Raw genomic sequence first — 19,775 nt, 5'->3', positions numbered from 1 at the left:
GAGGCAGAAGAGGTGGTGGGCGGTGGAGTGGAGGGTTGGGCAGGGACTGTAGGAGCAGATGATGTTGATGGAAAGTTGTATGGGGAAGGAGTTTGGTACGGGGAAGGAGTTTGGTACGGGGAAGGAGTTTGGTACGGGGCATGTTGCTGGAAGTGGGGAGATGTCTGGTACTGGGGAGGTTGCTGGTACTGGGAAGGTTGCTGGTACTGGTGAGGTTGCTGGTATGTAATAGGAGGGGGAGGATGGAAAGTGGCTGGAGGGGGTGCAGATGTAATAGGAGGGGGAGGATGGAAAGTGGCTGGAGGGGGTGCAGGTGGAGGAACTACTGTGGTGGGAGGAGGAGGTTGGGAGGTAACGTGCTGGAGAGCACCGTGGCATGAATGCATTACATGCATCTGCTGGGTAGGAGATAGTGTTGCCATGCGCTCCACAACAGACCTGAAAAAGGTGTGGTTTGGCGAAGATCTTGCTTCTGAATGCATGGTTTGCAGAAGTGTCTTCACCTCCAGAATGCTGGAGTTGATCTACTGAAAGCCTGCGGAGATTTGCTCTGACAAGACTTTTAGACAGTTCTGGAAAGATGCATTCAGATGCAAGAACTCTGGCGCATAACTCTTTTCCTGACCCCTCTGCCGCTGCCGCCCAGTACCCGCAGGTGTACTAGAGGTGGCAGGGGCAGAAGGGTGGGGTAAAGGGAAAGCGATCTCCTCACCAGCAGCTTCATGTAATGTAGGCGGCCACGATGCTCCTGTGCTGGTGGATGGGACAGATGGGTCGAATGTGTGGGAAGGCTGGGAAGGTGCAGATGTACCGGGGCGGTCGAAGTGTCCCTCGGTGCCGGTCTCCTCAGGGATCGCCTCAGAAGGGTCCAATCGTGCAGGCTCCCGAGTGCTGCTCACCGTGCTGTGGAATAAAGAGAAAAAAAAACAATTAAAATACTGAAATGGTATGGCCCTGGCTGAAAAAAAAAAGTTACATCTAACATTTTTTTTCACATGTGGTGTGTAATATTTACCTTCTAGTGACCATTGTTTCCCGGAGGAACGACAGGGCTTGTGCGTACTTGTACTTGCTCCTGCGTCCTCCAGATCCACTCGGGGCCCGCATCTCTTTATTGAACTCCTTCTTGAAACGATCCCTCACAGACCGCCACCGCTTCACAATTCTCTCCCCTGAAACGAGAAAGGAGTGGTTAGTATACAACATCAGTGTTTCACAAACTCCAGTCCTCATGGTCCCCAGGGGTCATGTTTTCAGGATTTCCATAGTAAATAGAAATCCTGAACACATGATCCGTGGGGACCACGAGGACTGGAGTTCGGGAAACACTGGTTTACATCAAGCAACCGTTACTGTATATACTTACGCTCTTTAATCTGGGCCCGAGCTTCGAGGTCCTCCCAGCGGCCCACAAGGAGCGAACAGATTTCCTCCCAGAGTCGTCGGGTAACGATAAGGTCAGCGTGGCGGCGGTCAGCCATATTCCAGAGCGGCTCCCTTTCTCTGACGAGATCGATGAGGTGGTCCACATCGAGTCCTCCATTCTCACCGTCAGAGTCGGGAGCACGCTGTGAAGGCTGTTAAAGAAAAAGACAAAAATAACATAATTAGCCTCCACAAAAGAAATGAAATAAAAAGTGCAAAAAAACAAAGCAAAAATATTTATACTTACACGCTGGTGACCGCCGCGTTGCTGTCGCCGACGACCCTGGGAGGCACTGCGAGGACCTCTTGGCCGAGCACCAGATTGGGAAGACTAGAGAAGAAAACAAAAAATGTTATGTCTTTGGATGTAGGCATTTGTTTGCTGTGTGTGGTCTGCAGAACATTGTTTTCTATGTGTTGTGTGTAGTGTGATGTTGTGTTTCTGCGTTTGATGCAAAAAACTTACCAATTGTGAGCCCACTCCAGGTGTCTGTCCACCCCTTCCTTCTTCTTCTGGGAGCTCCTCTTCATCTTGTGAATCCTGTTTTGAAATAAAAGGCAATGAATAGACATATATTACAGAGATGATGGATTTTGGAAATAAAAACTTACCGTCAAACGCTGACGATGCGAGGGAGGGCTCCCAGAAGATGATGTGCTGTCTTCCTGGTGGCCACACTCCATGCCTGTGGGTGGTGTTCCAGCTGCTGCTGCATCTATTGGGCGGCTGTTGAATAAAGAGAAACAAAGGGCCAATGAATATCTTGATATTCAATAGCCCTAGTTTGGAGGAATGGGGGATTTGATAATTACCGTCTCTCATCTGCTGCTGGCCTCCCCTCCTCAGCATGTTCCATTTGCTGCTCCATTTGGGGTGGTGGTGGTGCTGATGGTGCTGCAGTGGTCTCCTGCCTTCTCCTGCGCTTGGTTGCTTTCTTGGGTGGCATGTTGGGTGTGGCTGTGGGTCCCACTGTCTTGCTTTTATATATGTCTTGTGGGCAGAGCTACTGAGCATGCTCAGAACAAAAAAACCGGATCCGGCCACCGGATCCGGCTTTCGCCGGATCAGGCGCATTGCGGCGCTCATAGGCTTTCCAGCACAGAGTATTTCAGGAGAGCAGTGTGCTGGTCTATGGGGGGCACAGAGGGAGATATATGGTGGAGGAGCAGGGTGACAGCAGCACAGAGAATTTCAGGAGAGCAGTGTGCTGGTCTATGGGGGGGTTACAGAGAGTGATATATGGGGAAAGGAGCAGGGTGACAGCAGCACAGAGTATTTCAGGAGAGCAGTTTGCTGGTCTATGGGGGGGTTACAGAGAGATATATGGGGAAAGGAGCAGGGTGACAGCAGCACAGTATTTCAGGAGAGCAGTGTGCTGGTCTATGGGGGGCACAGAGAGAGATATATGGGGAAAGGAGCAGGGTGACAGCAGCACAGAGTATTTCAGGAGAGCAGTGTGCTGGTCTTTGGGGGGCACCCTGTTCGGTCCTAGGGATTGTACATAGAGCGCTGTGTTTTATACACATGGACGGACCGTCTGCTTGTCTGCTCCACAGAAATCCAGGAAACATTTCTGCTGATTGTTGGCCTGTTCTGATCCAGACTTTACATTCAAAGACAGTCAGTAACTTTGCAGTCCCCATCAAAATGGCTGCTCACTGTGTTCCTAGATGTCATCCTCTTTTTTCCCTTAGCAAACACCCAGAAGGGGAGGAGAGGAGTGACATCACACCCATCTCAGCAGACTCCGCCCATATTTACTCCAGTGCAGTAATGTGAGCTAGTTGCACTAGGTTTTTGTGCCAAACTTCAGTAGCTGCTCCCCCTAGTGTTAACAAGTGGAAATGCCAAACTTTTTAAAATTATTTTTCATATTTTACAAAATTAAAAACAAATGATAATATTTTTTAAGAAAATGTAAACATTAATTCTTTACATTTTTTCAAATGCTGAAAAATTTTTTTGGGGAGGTCACCTTCCCTTTAACTATAAAATGAGGCTATGCACCTCTGTAATAGGAGTCAGCCAAGACATCCAAATATCCAGAGAGTCTACAAGACAGCAGCCAAGACATCATGGCTCCATCACGAGGAACACAGATTTCACATTCGGTTTCGGCTAGCGGACTAGAGCACCTGCTGACCCCCGTGTCTCCACACTCCCAATTAGAGAACAGCAAGTTGTGCAAAAAGTGCTGAAACATTGAACCGTTGGACATGTGCATTCAGAAGTTTAGAGACGTCATAGTAAGTTCACCTGAAAGGATAGAGTGCATTCTAGGATCATCCTGAAATTTCACCCGAAAGCCAAATATCCCTAACTATATATATATATATATATATATATATCAACTCACACACCCAAAGATTTTGCTACACATCTACACCTTGCCGGAGTCCTGCTCCTCTTCCCTGTTCTCCACTGCCATTCATGTGACCTGAGACTGTCATGTGACATATAGATTTTGGCGGACCTTCAATTTTTACATAGACTGAATGGAGGAGGAAGGAGCTGTCAGCTCTCAGCTCCACCGTTATATTCAGCAGTATTTGTGTCCTGAGGACACAGATGGAGATGAAGTCGGGACATACCCCTGGCATACCAGGACCCCAAATTCAGGACAGTCCCGCTGGATCTGGGACAGCTGGAAGGTATGGCCTGGTGAGGATCGCACTACGATATGCGTGTGGGGAAACGCTGTACTGTCATTGTGTGCACCGACCAAGGAGAGCGCTGTGTTGGATTTCTTCACTATTGCATCGTTTGTATAATGAATTGTAGTATCACTAAAAATGTAGATGCCTCCAGCTTCACCCATCGTATGTCACACATGGATGATATATCGAGTTGTCAATGTTCAACCGCTTTTGAGATCACTTGTCTTTGCTGCTTTGAGAAAGCTCCCTGGGTGGCCGAGTACAGATTACTGGGTGGGCCGAGTACAGATTACTGGGTGGACCGAGTACAGATTACTGGGTGGGCCAAGTACAGATTACTAGGTGGCCGAGCACAGATTACTGGGTGGCCGAGCACAGATTACTGGGTAGGCTGAGCACAGGCTACTGGGAAGGCTGAGCGCAGATTACTGGGTAGGCTGAGCACAGATTACTGGGTGGGCCGAGCACAGGCTACTGGGTAGGCCGAACATAGGCTACTGGGTAGGCTGAGCGCAGATTACTGGGTAGGCTGAGCGCAGATTACTGGGTAGGCTGAGCGCAGATTACTGGGTAGGTTGAGCGCAGATTACTGGGTAGGTTGAGCGCAGATTACTGGGTAGGCTGAGCGCAGATTACTGGGTAGGCTGAGCGCAGATTACTGGGTAGGCTGAGCGCAGATTACTGGGTAGGCTGAGCGCAGATTACTGGGTAGGCCGAGCGCAGATTACTGGGTAGGCCGAGCGCAGATTACTGGGTAGGCCGAGCGCAGATTACTGGGTAGGCCGAGCGCAGATTACTGGGTAGGCTGAGCGCAGATTACTGGGTAGGCTGAGCGCAGATTACTGGGTGGGCTGAGCGCAGATTACTGGGTGGGACGAGCGCAGATTACTGGGTGGGCCGAGCACAGGCTACTGGGTGGGCCGAGCACAGGCTACTGGGTGGGCCGAGCACAGGCTACTGGGTGGGCCGAGCACAGGCTACTGGGTGGGCCGAGCGCAGGCTACTGGGTAGGCTGAGCGCAGGCTACTGGGTGGGCCGGGCCCAGATTACTGGGTGGCGGAGCTCTTGCAGCACTGAATACCCTTCACTTTTTTTGCAACCCTGTGGTAAGGCCACCTTCTCCTGTCTGTTCTTCACTGTCTGTGCACGGCCTGCAGTTTCCAGACTGACTGCCTGTCTCCTGATAGATGCCTAAGAGGCTGCTGGTTGGAATCAGGAGACCTTTGTTTGGTCTGGAAGGTGTAGTCTGTACCCAGATCAGGAAAGGTGGGCATGTAGGTCCCACCGTGCAGGGAAAGCTTTGCAGGAAAGGCTATGTGAAATCATCTCTGCTCCCCATCGGTGTCATACTGGGGCCAGAGGTCGGTCCCCCTACAATCAGTGATGGGCCACATCTCATTACCACGGTTCACCTATAAGGATTAATGGGAGATATAATAAACTAGGCTGGGATGTTTTTGTGATAATGAAGTACTGGGTGTAAGTGAGAGGCTGCCGGGAGCCTGCGCCTCCACCACATGTCATTGTGAGGAGCAGCTCCTGCCGCTGCCTGTGTGTGTGGGAGTCTTGTGTCGGAGCCGTCTGCAGTACATGTAACACTGCTTCTTATTGTCTCCCTACAGCCGCAGTGCTCAAGTATGAAAACAATGTCATGAACATCCGTCAGTTTAATTGCTCTCCACATCCTTACTGGCTGCCAAACTTCATGGATGTGTTCACGTGGTCCCTGCCCTTTGTGGGGGAGAAAGGTAAAATGCAGAAAGTGCACAATAGATGATCGGTGTTATCAGATTAATATCAGGTTGTCATGCCGAGGAGCTGTAAGTGGAAATGAGAGGCAAAGGGTCTGATCCTGGTGGAAATGGTCCTGCGGTGTGAAGGGGCCGAGAGAAAACTGCAAAAATCACCAATGTGCAAGTGGAAAGGCGGCGAACACCCCACATACATGTAATGTAATATCGCACTGATGTCACTCATCAGTACCTCTCCACTCCACTGGAGGGCACAACGATCTATTTATTATCTATATTATTTATCTATCATCTATCGAATATCTTTCTATTTATTATCTATCATCTATATATTATCTATCTATTATATATTAGCTATCTATCATCTATCTAACTATTATCTATGTATTATCTGTCTCTCAGCTATATAATATCTACTATCTACCTTCCATCTATTATCTATCATCTATATAATATCTATTTGTCTGTCTAGCTCGATATCCATCTTATATGTATAAAAGGAGAGTAACCACAAGATGCCCCCCAGACATCTAACTGTCAGCTACAGACTGCACGAGTCCCCGCCGTTGCTCACAGCCAGAGAACATCACACTGGGCTGCTCCACCATTGGGGTCCCATTCACACTGATCACATGTAACAGATGTGAGAAGGGCTGGAGACCCCGAGGTGCTTGCAGCATCATCCATCATGTCCGGTTTGACAAATGGCCAGTAATGGCGTGTGGCCTTACGAGTGCCCTTAATACTTATGGACATAGGAGAAATCACTATCTGCAGATATTGGCCCCCTCCACCAACTGTATCCACAGTGTGATTCACTTACCCCCTGCTATTAACCATACGGAGTGAGAGCAGAGGTGTGACATGACGGTCCCGTGGTCACGATGCCGCACTCTAAGGGTATGTGCACACATAGTTTTTTGTCTCTGCGGATTTTGTAGAGAAAACCACAGGTAAATCCGCAGGACAAAGACCTGCAGTTTATCTGCGGTTTTGCCCTGCGGTTTTACACCTCATAATGGATGAGGTGTAAAACTGCAGCGTTTCTGCACCAAACAATTGACATGCTGCGTTTTGAAAACCGCAGCAAAACCGCGCGGAAAAAAACGCAGCATGTGCACAGCTTTTTTTTTATTTCCTAAGGAAATAAAGGTACTGTACAACACAGCAGAATCTGCTGCGTTTCTGCAGAACCAAAACCGCTGCGGAAACGCAGCAGAAACCGCAAAGTGTGCACATACCCTAAAGCACCAGATCCGGGGTGCTACCTCTGCACCCCTCTCACTACATCCCTAACTGTGCTTTTTGCCGCCTTTATTCCATTATTTTACTTTTTAATTGCAGTTTACTAGCTACTTATAATATGATTAGCTTTTTGAGTGATCGACATAGAGGCGAGCTGTGGAAATAAACTGTGGCAGAAATCAGAGAGATGTTCTATCTATTTCTTATATCATATTGTCAGTATCGTGGCTACATCTTCCTCTTTTCCTCCGCAGTTACAGAAATGCTGGTGAATATTCTCAGTATATGCTCCGACGACGAGCTGATTACAGATGGAGAAGACACACTGGAAAGTAAGAGGACTGCGCTGCCCTGTATTCTTTATAATGTATTACTACAAGACTTTTTACACATTAGTTATGTCCTGGTCGACACAGACTCTGACATTACAACATGGAAACCAAACCATTCATGTGAGGTCAAGTTAAATTAGTTCTCCTTCCACCAGGGGGAGCCACTGCTGCAATGGGATTGATTGCAAAGCTTGCTTGGTGCTGTGTATGTGCCCTATACAGATACATAGCCTGCCTTTGGTATTGTTATACAGATTACTCTTTATACAGTTTATAGCATGTGTTAGTTGTGAGGAAAGTTGGGTGAAATAAGTATTGAACACATCAAGTTCATCCTATAGCCTAACATGTTGATCCAGAAGAAGGAAAAACCCCATGGGGCGGACAGGAATTGTATAAGGGACAAATTCCTTCCCGACTCCTCATCCGGCAATCAGTTCAGTTCCCTGGATCAACGTCCCATTACATGTAATATATTTTTCAGAAAAGGCATTCCGGCCGTCTTGTACTGTTCTAGTGAATCAGCCATTACAATATTATGTGACAGGGAGTTCCAGAAAAAGAAAAAAAAAATAAAACATCAGCTCATCACAGTGCCATAAAAATGGCCATAGGTTCTGCGGTTAGATGCACAGATCTTGGAGGCCAGTAATCGCGAGAAATCGGAAAAATTGGAAGTTTGCGATCCAACGCCAAATGAATAAAAAATCAAAACTATATTTAAAAATACATGAGGTTAAAAAAAACCCAGCAAGGTCCAGAACATGTGACACCTTACACGTTTTGGACATAGGCAATGAGGAAAGACACTTATGTCCAAAATATGTAAGGTGACACATGGCCTGGACCTTGCTGTTTTTTTTTTTAACGTCATGTATTTTTAAATGAAGTTCTAAATAAAGTTGGAATTTTTTTTATTCATTTAGAAAGTTAGTGTTATTGCTCTTAGAGTAAGCAATCCATAATAATAATAATAATAATAATAATAATCTTTATTTATATAGCGCCAACATATTCCGCAGCGCTTTACAGTTTAACAGTTTCAAAACACAAGTCATAAGTAACAACGCTAACAATACAATAATTAAAGCAAAATAAGACGAAATAAGATGACCCTGCTCGTGAGAGCTTACAATCTACAATGAGGTGAGGGAGATACAGAGTACAGAGTACAGGGGTGTATATACAATGGTGTATTTACAATGAAGGTCCAGCCATCTTGCGGGAGTGAAGGATGGATGGAGATAGTGAATGGGCTACACACGCACACTTACACAGAGAATGACTTTGATTAGTGAATGTGATAGGCCGCTCTGAACAGGTGTGTTTTGAGGGAGCACCTGAAACTATGCAAATTGTGGATAGTCCTGATTTCTTGGGGTAGAGCATTCCAGAGGATAGGAGCAGCACGGGAGAAGTCTTGGAGTCGGGAGTGGGAGGTACGGATTAGTGCAGAGGTTAGTCGAAAGTCGTTTGCAGAGCGCAGCGATCGGCTAGGCCGATAGACAGAAATGAGAGAAGAGATGTAAGGGGGTGCCGCACTGTGGAGAGCTTTGTGGGTGAGAACAAGTACTTTGAATTGGATCCTATAATGAATGGGCAGCCAATGTAAGGACTGGCGAAGAGCGGACGCGTCTGAGTACCGATTACCCAGATGGACGGTCCTGGCCGCTGCATTAAGTATGGACTGGAGAGGGGATAGTCGAGTGACGGGGAGGCCAATTAATAGAGCGTTGCAGTAATCCAGGCGAGAGTGGATCAATGCAACAGTGAGGGTTTTTGTTGTTTCCATAGTGAGAAAAGGGCGGATTCTAGAGATGTTCTTTAGGTGTAAGCGGCAAGAGCGGGCAAGGGATTGTATATGGGATGTGAAGGAGAGATTGGTGTCAAACATAACACCCAGACAGCGCACCTGCTGCCGGGGAGTTATTGTGGTACCACCCACGGAGAGGGAAATGTCAGATTTAGGGAGGTTAGTAGACGGCGGGAGCAGAAGAAGTTCAGTTTTGGAGAGGTTGAGTTTCAGATAGAGAGCGGACATGATATTGGAGACTGCGGACAGACAGTCACTGGCGTTCTGTAGTACCGCGGGGGTAAGGTCGGGGGAAGATGTGTATAGTTGTGTGTCATCAGCATAAAGATGGTACTGAAAGCCAAATCTGCTGATGGTCTGTCCAATTGGGGCCGTGTAGAGAGAGAAAAGAAGGGGGCCAAGGACTGAGCCCTGAGGTACCCCGACAGTAAGAGGAAGAGGAGATGACGTGGAGCCAGAGAACAAAACACTGAAGGAGCGGTCAGAGAGATAGGAAGAGAACCAGGAGAGTGCAGTGTCCTTAATGTCTAGTGACTGGAGCCTAGAGAGTAGGAGATGGTGGTCAACAGTATCGAAAGCTGCAGATAGGTCAAGAAGAATGAGCAGAGAGTGGTCACCATTACGTTTTGCTGTCAGAAGGTCATTGGTCACTTTGATGAGTGCAGTTTCAGTCGAATGTAGGGGGCGGAAGCCGGACTGTGAAGGGTCTAGAAGGGAGTGAATGGAGAGGTAACGGGTAAGGCGGGAGTAAACTAGGCGTTCCAAAAGTTTAGAGATGAAGGGGAGATTGGAGACTGGTCTGTAGTTGTTTGTGCAGGATGGGTTGAGAGCAGGTTTCTTTAGTAATGGAGTAACGATGGCGTGTTTGAAGGAGGATGGGAAAATGCCCGAGGAGAGGGAGAGATTAAAGATTGTAGTTAGGTGGGTTGTGACGACTGGAGAGAGAGACTGGAGGAGATGTGAGGGAATGGGGTCGGTAGTGCATGTAGTCGGACGAGAAGAAGAGAGGAGTCTGGAGACTTCTTCTTCTGTGATGGGATCAAATGTGGAGAGTGAGCCAGGGGAGATGTAGGAAGGGATGGGAGTCACAGCACTTGGTGGTTGGGAGCAGATTTCTTGACGGATATTATCTATTTTTTCTGTAAAGTGGGAGGCCAGGTCATCAGCACAAATGTCTGTGATAGGGGCTTGTGCTTTTGGCCTGAGGAGGGAGTGAAAAGTGTCAAAAAGTTTCTTGGGGTTGTTGGCTAGTGAGGAGATCAGGGTGGTGAAGTAGGTCTGTTTGGCAAGGTGAAGGGCAGCGTTATAGGTTCTTAACATAAATTTGAAGTGGATGAAGTCTTCTGGTGTGCGGGTTTTTCTCCATAGGCGTTCAGCACTCCTGGAGCATCGCTGGAGAAGTTGAGTTTGCGATGTGAGCCAGGGCTGTTTTACTCTGTGTTTGGAGGTTCTGAGGGTGAGGGGAGCTACTTGGTCAAGGGTGCTTCTAAGAGTGTCATTGTAGTGATGAACAGCCAGATTAGGACAGGAAAGAGAGGAGATTGGGGACAGAGATGAGTGTAGGGAATCTGAAAGTGTCTGAGGGTTAATAGCTTGTAGATTTCTGACTGTGTGGTAGGTAGGAATGAGCTGGGGTGGGCGAGGATTTGTGAGCGTGAAGGAGAGAATGTTGTGGTCAGAGAGTGGAAGCGGTGAGTTGTTTAGGTGGGAGATTGAACAGAGCCGGCAGAAGACCAGATCAAGGGTGTTACCGTCCTTATGTGTCTCAGAGGTTGAAAGCTGTGAGAGGCCTAGAGAGGTGGTTAGTGATAGAAGCTGGGATGCAGATGTGGAATTAGGGCTGTTAATGGGGATGTTGAAGTCTCCCAGGATGAGGGTTGGTAGTTCTGAGGACCTGAAGTGTGGCAGCCAGGCTGAAAAGTGGTCAAGGAAGTGGGTGGGTGAGTCTGGGGGCCGGTATATGACCGCTACCCTGAGGGAGAGGGGACGGAAGAGCCTGATGGTGTGGACCTCAAAAGAAGGGAATAAGAGTGATGGGACTGGGGGGATGACCTGGAAAGTGCATTGTGGGGACAGGAGTATGCCAACTCCACCACCAGGTCTGTTTGTGGGTCTCGGGGAGTGAGAGAATTGTAAGCCACCGTAGGAAATGGCAGCAGGAGAGACAGTGTCAGAATCCTGAATCCAGGTTTCAGTGAGGGCCAACAGATTAAGAGAGTTGTTCAGAAAGTAGTTGTGTAGGAAAGGAAGCTTGTTACAAGCAGACCGTGGATTCCAGAGGGCACAATTAAAAGATGTAGATGAGGGAGTGCAAGTAATGTTAATCAGATTATTGTGGTTTCGATATGAGGTAGGGTAGGGGTTGAGGTTGGGGGATGGTGGACCAGGGTTGGGGGAGATGTCCCCTGAAATCAGTAGGAGAAGGAAGATAAAGAGCCAATAGTTGTTGGAATTGTAAGTAGTTTTTTTCTGTGATGTGTTTGGGCAAGATGGGCTGAGGTTTCTCAGGAAGGTGAGGAGTGTGTGGGAGCTGTACATGGGAGAGGGGAGTATAGAGGGGCTGATGTGTATGAGTCGTGATGGAGGGGGGGATAGGGTGATGAATGTGGATGGCAAGGGAACACAGGAGGATAAAAATAAAGCACATGGATAAAGGGGAGAGCAAAGTGTGGGTTACCTGACTCCTGCCCTGACTAACTGCCATGTATAACTGCCGTTTTGCTGGATGCTTATCTTCTGTGATGCTTTGCTTATGGGATGCTTGCGTGCTGTACCCCACACTGCGTGCTTCCCCTTAGCAACTACTACATATATAGGCCACACTACAGGGTCAGGAGAGAGGGATTGTGGGAGATGGTTGGGTATAATTTGTCAGCTGGGGCCAGCACACCAGAGGATGGTTAGATGATCAAAGGCACTAGACCAAGATGTGGCAAAATGCTATAGCACCTTCCACCTGATAAGATCTAGAAAGGCCCCAGTCACAGATCTAAAGCAGTAAGTATTACTTACAGTGCAACAAATGAATTATACCAAAGCTTTAGCAAGCACATTTAAATATGCAGCAAAATGGTAAAGCAGCAGAAGTATGGAGTTGTACCATTTGGATATATAGCAGCAGAGAATAGAGGTGGCAGAGGTGGGAAGTTGTATCATTCAGGCTGCTTGCTGGCAGTGAATGGAGTAAATACATGCAGGGTGGCTCAGTTGATTACCTGTGTGAAGAGAGAAGATGAATGTTAATTCCGTGCCATGTATAACTGCCGTTTTGCTGGATGCTTATCTTCTGTGATGCTTTGCTTATGGGATGCTTGCGTGCTGTACCCCACACTGCGTGCTTCCCCTTAGCAACTACTACATATATAGGCCACACTACAGGGTCAGGAGAGAGGGATTGTGGGAGATGGTTGGGTATAATTTGTCAGCTGGGGCCAGCACACCAGAGGATGGTTAGATGATCAAAGGCACTAGACCAAGATGTGGCAAAATGCTATAGCACCTTCCACCTGATAAGATCTAGAAAGGCCCCAGTCACAGATCTAAAGCAGTAAGTATTACTTACAGTGCAACAAATGAATTATACCAAAGCTTTAGCAAGCACATTTAAATATGCAGCAAAATGGTAAAGCAGCAGAAGTATGGAGTTGTACCATTTGGATATATAGCAGCAGAGAATAGAGGTGGCAGAGGTGGGAAGTTGTATCATTCAGGCTGCTTGCTGGCAGTGAATGGAGTAAATACATGCAGGGTGGCTCAGTTGATTACCTGTGTGAAGAGAGAAGATGAATGTTAATTCCGTGCCATGTATAACTGCCGTTTTGCTGGATGCTTATCTTCTGTGATGCTTTGCTTATGGGATGCTTGCGTGCTGTACCCCACACTGCGTGCTTCCCCTTAGCAACTACTACATATATAGGCCACACTACAGGGTCAGGAGAGAGGGATTGTGGGAGATGGTTGGGTATAATTTGTCAGCTGGGGCCAGCACACCAGAGGATGGTTAGATGATCAAAGGCACTAGACCAAGATGTGGCAAAATGCTATAGCACCTTCCACCTGATAAGATCTAGAAAGGCCCCAGTCACAGATCTAAAGCAGTAAGTATTACTTACAGTGCAACAAATGAATTATACCAAAGCTTTAGCAAGCACATTTAAATATGCAGCAAAATGGTAAAGCAGCAGAAGTATGGAGTTGTACCATTTGGATATATAGCAGCAGAGAATAGAGGTGGCAGAGGTGGGAAGTTGTATCATTCAGGCTGCTTGCTGGCAGTGAATGGAGTAAATACATGCAGGGTGGCTCAGTTGATTACCTGTGTGAAGAGAGAAGATGAATGTTAATTCCGTGCCATGTATAACTGCCGTTTTGCTGGATGCTTATCTTCTGTGATGCTTTGCTTATGGGATGCTTGCGTGCTGTACCCCACACTGCGTGCTTCCCCTTAGCAACTACTACATATATAGGCCACACTACAGGGTCAGGAGAGAGGGATTGTGGGAGATGGTTGGGTATAATTTGTCAGCTGGGGCCAGCACACCAGAGGATGGTTAGATGATCAAAGGCACTAGACCAAGATGTGGCAAAATGCTATAGCACCTTCCACCTGATAAGATCTAGAAAGGCCCCAGTCACAGATCTAAAGCAGTAAGTATTACTTACAGTGCAACAAATGAATTATACCAAAGCTTTAGCAAGCACATTTAAATATGCAGCAAAATGGTAAAGCAGCAGAAGTATGGAGTTGTACCATTTGGATATATAGCAGCAGAGAATAGAGGTGGCAGAGGTGGGAAGTTGTATCATTCAGGCTGCTTGCTGGCAGTGAATGGAGTAAATACATGCAGGGTGGCTCAGTTGATTACCTGTGTGAAGAGAGAAGATGAATGTTAATTCCGTGCCATGTATAACTGCCGTTTTGCTGGATGCTTATCTTCTGTGATGCTTTGCTTATGGGATGCTTGCGTGCTGTACCCCACACTGCGTGCTTCCCCTTAGCAACTACTACATATATAGGCCACACTACAGGGTCAGGAGAGAGGGATTGTGGGAGATGGTTGGGTATAATTTGTCAGCTGGGGCCAGCACACCAGAGGATGGTTAGATGATCAAAGGCACTAGACCAAGATGTGGCAAAATGCTATAGCACCTTCCACCTGATAAGATCTAGAAAGGCCCCAGTCACAGATCTAAAGCAGTAAGTATTACTTACAGTGCAACAAATGAATTATACCAAAGCTTTAGCAAGCACATTTAAATATGCAGCAAAATGGTAAAGCAGCAGAAGTATGGAGTTGTACCATTTGGATATATAGCAGCAGAGAATAGAGGTGGCAGAGGTGGGAAGTTGTATCATTCAGGCTGCTTGCTGGCAGTGAATGGAGTAAATACATGCAGGGTGGCTCAGTTGATTACCTGTGTGAAGAGAGAAGATGAATGTTAATTCCGTGCCATGTATAACTGCCGTTTTGCTGGATGCTTATCTTCTGTGATGCTTTGCTTATGGGATGCTTGCGTGCTGTACCCCACACTGCGTGCTTCCCCTTAGCAACTACTACATATATAGGCCACACTACAGGGTCAGGAGAGAGGGATTGTGGGAGATGGTTGGGTATAATTTGTCAGCTGGGGCCAGCACACCAGAGGATGGTTAGATGATCAAAGGCACTAGACCAAGATGTGGCAAAATGCTATAGCACCTTCCACCTGATAAGATCTAGAAAGGCCCCAGTCACAGATCTAAAGCAGTAAGTATTACTTACAGTGCAACAAATGAATTATACCAAAGCTTTAGCAAGCACATTTAAATATGCAGCAAAATGGTAAAGCAGCAGAAGTATGGAGTTGTACCATTTGGATATATAGCAGCAGAGAATAGAGGTGGCAGAGGTGGGAAGTTGTATCATTCAGGCTGCTTGCTGGCAGTGAATGGAGTAAATACATGCAGGGTGGCTCAGTTGATTACCTGTGTGAAGAGAGAAGATGAATGTTAATTCCGTGCCATGTATAACTGCCGTTTTGCTGGATGCTTATCTTCTGTGATGCTTTGCTTATGGGATGCTTGCGTGCTGTACCCCACACTGCGTGCTTCCCCTTAGCAACTACTACATATATAGGCCACACTACAGGGTCAGGAGAGAGGGATTGTGGGAGATGGTTGGGTATAATTTGTCAGCTGGGGCCAGCACACCAGAGGATGGTTAGATGATCAAAGGCACTAGACCAAGATGTGGCAAAATGCTATAGCACCTTCCACCTGATAAGATCTAGAAAGGCCCCAGTCACAGATCTAAAGCAGTAAGTATTACTTACAGTGCAACAAATGAATTATACCAAAGCTTTAGCAAGCACATTTAAATATGCAGCAAAATGGTAAAGCAGCAGAAGTATGGAGTTGTACCATTTGGATATATAGCAGCAGAGAATAGAGGTGGCAGAGGTGGGAAGTTGTATCATTCAGGCTGCTTGCTGGCAGTGAATGGAGTAAATACATGCAGGGTGGCTCAGTTGATTACCTGTGTGAAGAGAGAAGATGAATGTTAATTCCGTGCCATGTATAACTGCCGTTTTGCTGGATGCTTATCTTCTGTGATGCTTTGCTTATGGGATGCTTGCGTGCTGTACCCCACACTGCGTGCTTCCCCTTAGCAACTACTACATATATAGGCCACACTACAGGGTCAGGAGAGAGGGATTGTGGGAGATGGTTGGGTATAATTTGTCAGCTGGGGCCAGCACACCAGAGGATGGTTAGATGATCAAAGGCACTAGACCAAGATGTGGCAAAATGCTATAGCACCTTCCACCTGATAAGATCTAGAAAGGCCCCAGTCACAGATCTAAAGCAGTAAGTATTACTTACAGTGCAACAAATGAATTATACCAAAGCTTTAGCAAGCACATTTAAATATGCAGCAAAATGGTAAAGCAGCAGAAGTATGGAGTTGTACCATTTGGATATATAGCAGCAGAGAATAGAGGTGGCAGAGGTGGGAAGTTGTATCATTCAGGCTGCTTGCTGGCAGTGAATGGAGTAAATACATGCAGGGTGGCTCAGTTGATTACCTGTGTGAAGAGAGAAGATGAATGTTAATTCCGTGCCATGTATAACTGCCGTTTTGCTGGATGCTTATCTTCTGTGATGCTTTGCTTATGGGATGCTTGCGTGCTGTACCCCACACTGCGTGCTTCCCCTTAGCAACTACTACATATATAGGCCACACTACAGGGTCAGGAGAGAGGGATTGTGGGAGATGGTTGGGTATAATTTGTCAGCTGGGGCCAGCACACCAGAGGATGGTTAGATGATCAAAGGCACTAGACCAAGATGTGGCAAAATGCTATAGCACCTTCCACCTGATAAGATCTAGAAAGGCCCCAGTCACAGATCTAAAGCAGTAAGTATTACTTACAGTGCAACAAATGAATTATACCAAAGCTTTAGCAAGCACATTTAAATATGCAGCAAAATGGTAAAGCAGCAGAAGTATGGAGTTGTACCATTTGGATATATAGCAGCAGAGAATAGAGGTGGCAGAGGTGGGAAGTTGTATCATTCAGGCTGCTTGCTGGCAGTGAATGGAGTAAATACATGCAGGGTGGCTCAGTTGATTACCTGTGTGAAGAGAGAAGATGAATGTTAATTCCGTGCCATGTATAACTGCCGTTTTGCTGGATGCTTATCTTCTGTGATGCTTTGCTTATGGGATGCTTGCGTGCTGTACCCCACACTGCGTGCTTCCCCTTAGCAACTACTACATATATAGGCCACACTACAGGGTCAGGAGAGAGGGATTGTGGGAGATGGTTGGGTATAATTTGTCAGCTGGGGCCAGCACACCAGAGGATGGTTAGATGATCAAAGGCACTAGACCAAGATGTGGCAAAATGCTATAGCACCTTCCACCTGATAAGATCTAGAAAGGCCCCAGTCACAGATCTAAAGCAGTAAGTATTACTTACAGTGCAACAAATGAATTATACCAAAGCTTTAGCAAGCACATTTAAATATGCAGCAAAATGGTAAAGCAGCAGAAGTATGGAGTTGTACCATTTGGATATATAGCAGCAGAGAATAGAGGTGGCAGAGGTGGGAAGTTGTATCATTCAGGCTGCTTGCTGGCAGTGAATGGAGTAAATACATGCAGGGTGGCTCAGTTGATTACCTGTGTGAAGAGAGAAGATGAATGTTAATTCCGTGCCATGTATAACTGCCGTTTTGCTGGATGCTTATCTTCTGTGATGCTTTGCTTATGGGATGCTTGCGTGCTGTACCCCACACTGCGTGCTTCCCCTTAGCAACTACTACATATATAGGCCACACTACAGGGTCAGGAGAGAGGGATTGTGGGAGATGGTTGGGTATAATTTGTCAGCTGGGGCCAGCACACCAGAGGATGGTTAGATGATCAAAGGCACTAGACCAAGATGTGGCAAAATGCTATAGCACCTTCCACCTGATAAGATCTAGAAAGGCCCCAGTCACAGATCTAAAGCAGTAAGTATTACTTACAGTGCAACAAATGAATTATACCAAAGCTTTAGCAAGCACATTTAAATATGCAGCAAAATGGTAAAGCAGCAGAAGTATGGAGTTGTACCATTTGGATATATAGCAGCAGAGAATAGAGGTGGCAGAGGTGGGAAGTTGTATCATTCAGGCTGCTTGCTGGCAGTGAATGGAGTAAATACATGCAGGGTGGCTCAGTTGATTACCTGTGTGAAGAGAGAAGATGAATGTTAATTCCGTGCCATGTATAACTGCCGTTTTGCTGGATGCTTATCTTCTGTGATGCTTTGCTTATGGGATGCTTGCGTGCTGTACCCCACACTGCGTGCTTCCCCTTAGCAACTACTACATATATAGGCCACACTACAGGGTCAGGAGAGAGGGATTGTGGGAGATGGTTGGGTATAATTTGTCAGCTGGGGCCAGCACACCAGAGGATGGTTAGATGATCAAAGGCACTAGACCAAGATGTGGCAAAATGCTATAGCACCTTCCACCTGATAAGATCTAGAAAGGCCCCAGTCACAGATCTAAAGCAGTAAGTATTACTTACAGTGCAACAAATGAATTATACCAAAGCTTTAGCAAGCACATTTAAATATGCAGCAAAATGGTAAAGCAGCAGAAGTATGGAGTTGTACCATTTGGATATATAGCAGCAGAGAATAGAGGTGGCAGAGGTGGGAAGTTGTATCATTCAGGCTGCTTGCTGGCAGTGAATGGAGTAAATACATGCAGGGTGGCTCAGTTGATTACCTGTGTGAAGAGAGAAGATGAATGTTAATTCCGTGCCATGTATAACTGCCGTTTTGCTGGATGCTTATCTTCTGTGATGCTTTGCTTATGGGATGCTTGCGTGCTGTACCCCACACTGCGTGCTTCCCCTTAGCAACTACTACATATATAGGCCACACTACAGGGTCAGGAGAGAGGGATTGTGGGAGATGGTTGGGTATAATTTGTCAGCTGGGGCCAGCACACCAGAGGATGGTTAGATGATCAAAGGCACTAGACCAAGATGTGGCAAAATGCTATAGCACCTTCCACCTGATAAGATCTAGAAAGGCCCCAGTCACAGATCTAAAGCAGTAAGTATTACTTACAGTGCAACAAATGAATTATACCAAAGCTTTAGCAAGCACATTTAAATATGCAGCAAAATGGTAAAGCAGCAGAAGTATGGAGTTGTACCATTTGGATATATAGCAGCAGAGAATAGAGGTGGCAGAGGTGGGAAGTTGTATCATTCAGGCTGCTTGCTGGCAGTGAATGGAGTAAATACATGCAGGGTGGCTCAGTTGATTACCTGTGTGAAGAGAGAAGATGAATGTTAATTCCGTGCCATGTATAACTGCCGTTTTGCTGGATGCTTATCTTCTGTGATGCTTTGCTTATGGGATGCTTGCGTGCTGTACCCCACACTGCGTGCTTCCCCTTAGCAACTACTACATATATAGGCCACACTACAGGGTCAGGAGAGAGGGATTGTGGGAGATGGTTGGGTATAATTTGTCAGCTGGGGCCAGCACACCAGAGGATGGTTAGATGATCAAAGGCACTAGACCAAGATGTGGCAAAATGCTATAGCACCTTCCACCTGATAAGATCTAGAAAGGCCCCAGTCACAGATCTAAAGCAGTAAGTATTACTTACAGTGCAACAAATGAATTATACCAAAGCTTTAGCAAGCACATTTAAATATGCAGCAAAATGGTAAAGCAGCAGAAGTATGGAGTTGTACCATTTGGATATATAGCAGCAGAGAATAGAGGTGGCAGAGGTGGGAAGTTGTATCATTCAGGCTGCTTGCTGGCAGTGAATGGAGTAAATACATGCAGGGTGGCTCAGTTGATTACCTGTGTGAAGAGAGAAGATGAATGTTAATTCCGTGCCATGTATAACTGCCGTTTTGCTGGATGCTTATCTTCTGTGATGCTTTGCTTATGGGATGCTTGCGTGCTGTACCCCACACTGCGTGCTTCCCCTTAGCAACTACTACATATATAGGCCACACTACAGGGTCAGGAGAGAGGGATTGTGGG

General features: G+C 46.6%; 1 protein-coding gene across 2 annotated transcripts in view; it reads left to right on the top strand.

The window, feature by feature from the left end:
* Positions 1–19,775, top strand: part of PPP3CC (protein phosphatase 3 catalytic subunit gamma) — an 86,941-nt gene that overhangs the window by 54,839 nt on the left and 12,327 nt on the right. For both annotated transcript variants that reach the window (XM_073588922.1, XM_073588921.1), the window contains exons 9-10: positions 5,706–5,831; positions 7,334–7,411. In XM_073588922.1, the coding sequence (XP_073445023.1) occupies positions 5,706–5,831; positions 7,334–7,411 (204 nt within the window). The remainder of the gene's footprint in view (positions 1–5,705; positions 5,832–7,333; positions 7,412–19,775) is intronic.

The sequence above is a fragment of the Dendrobates tinctorius genome, unplaced genomic scaffold, assembly GCF_039654945.1.
Source record: "Dendrobates tinctorius isolate UK_male_01 unplaced genomic scaffold, ASM3965494v1 ptg000104l, whole genome shotgun sequence".
NCBI classification, from domain to species: domain Eukaryota; kingdom Metazoa; phylum Chordata; class Amphibia; order Anura; family Dendrobatidae; genus Dendrobates; species Dendrobates tinctorius.
Note: the sequence above shows the minus strand (reverse complement) of the source record. Positions and strands in the feature narration are given on the sequence as shown.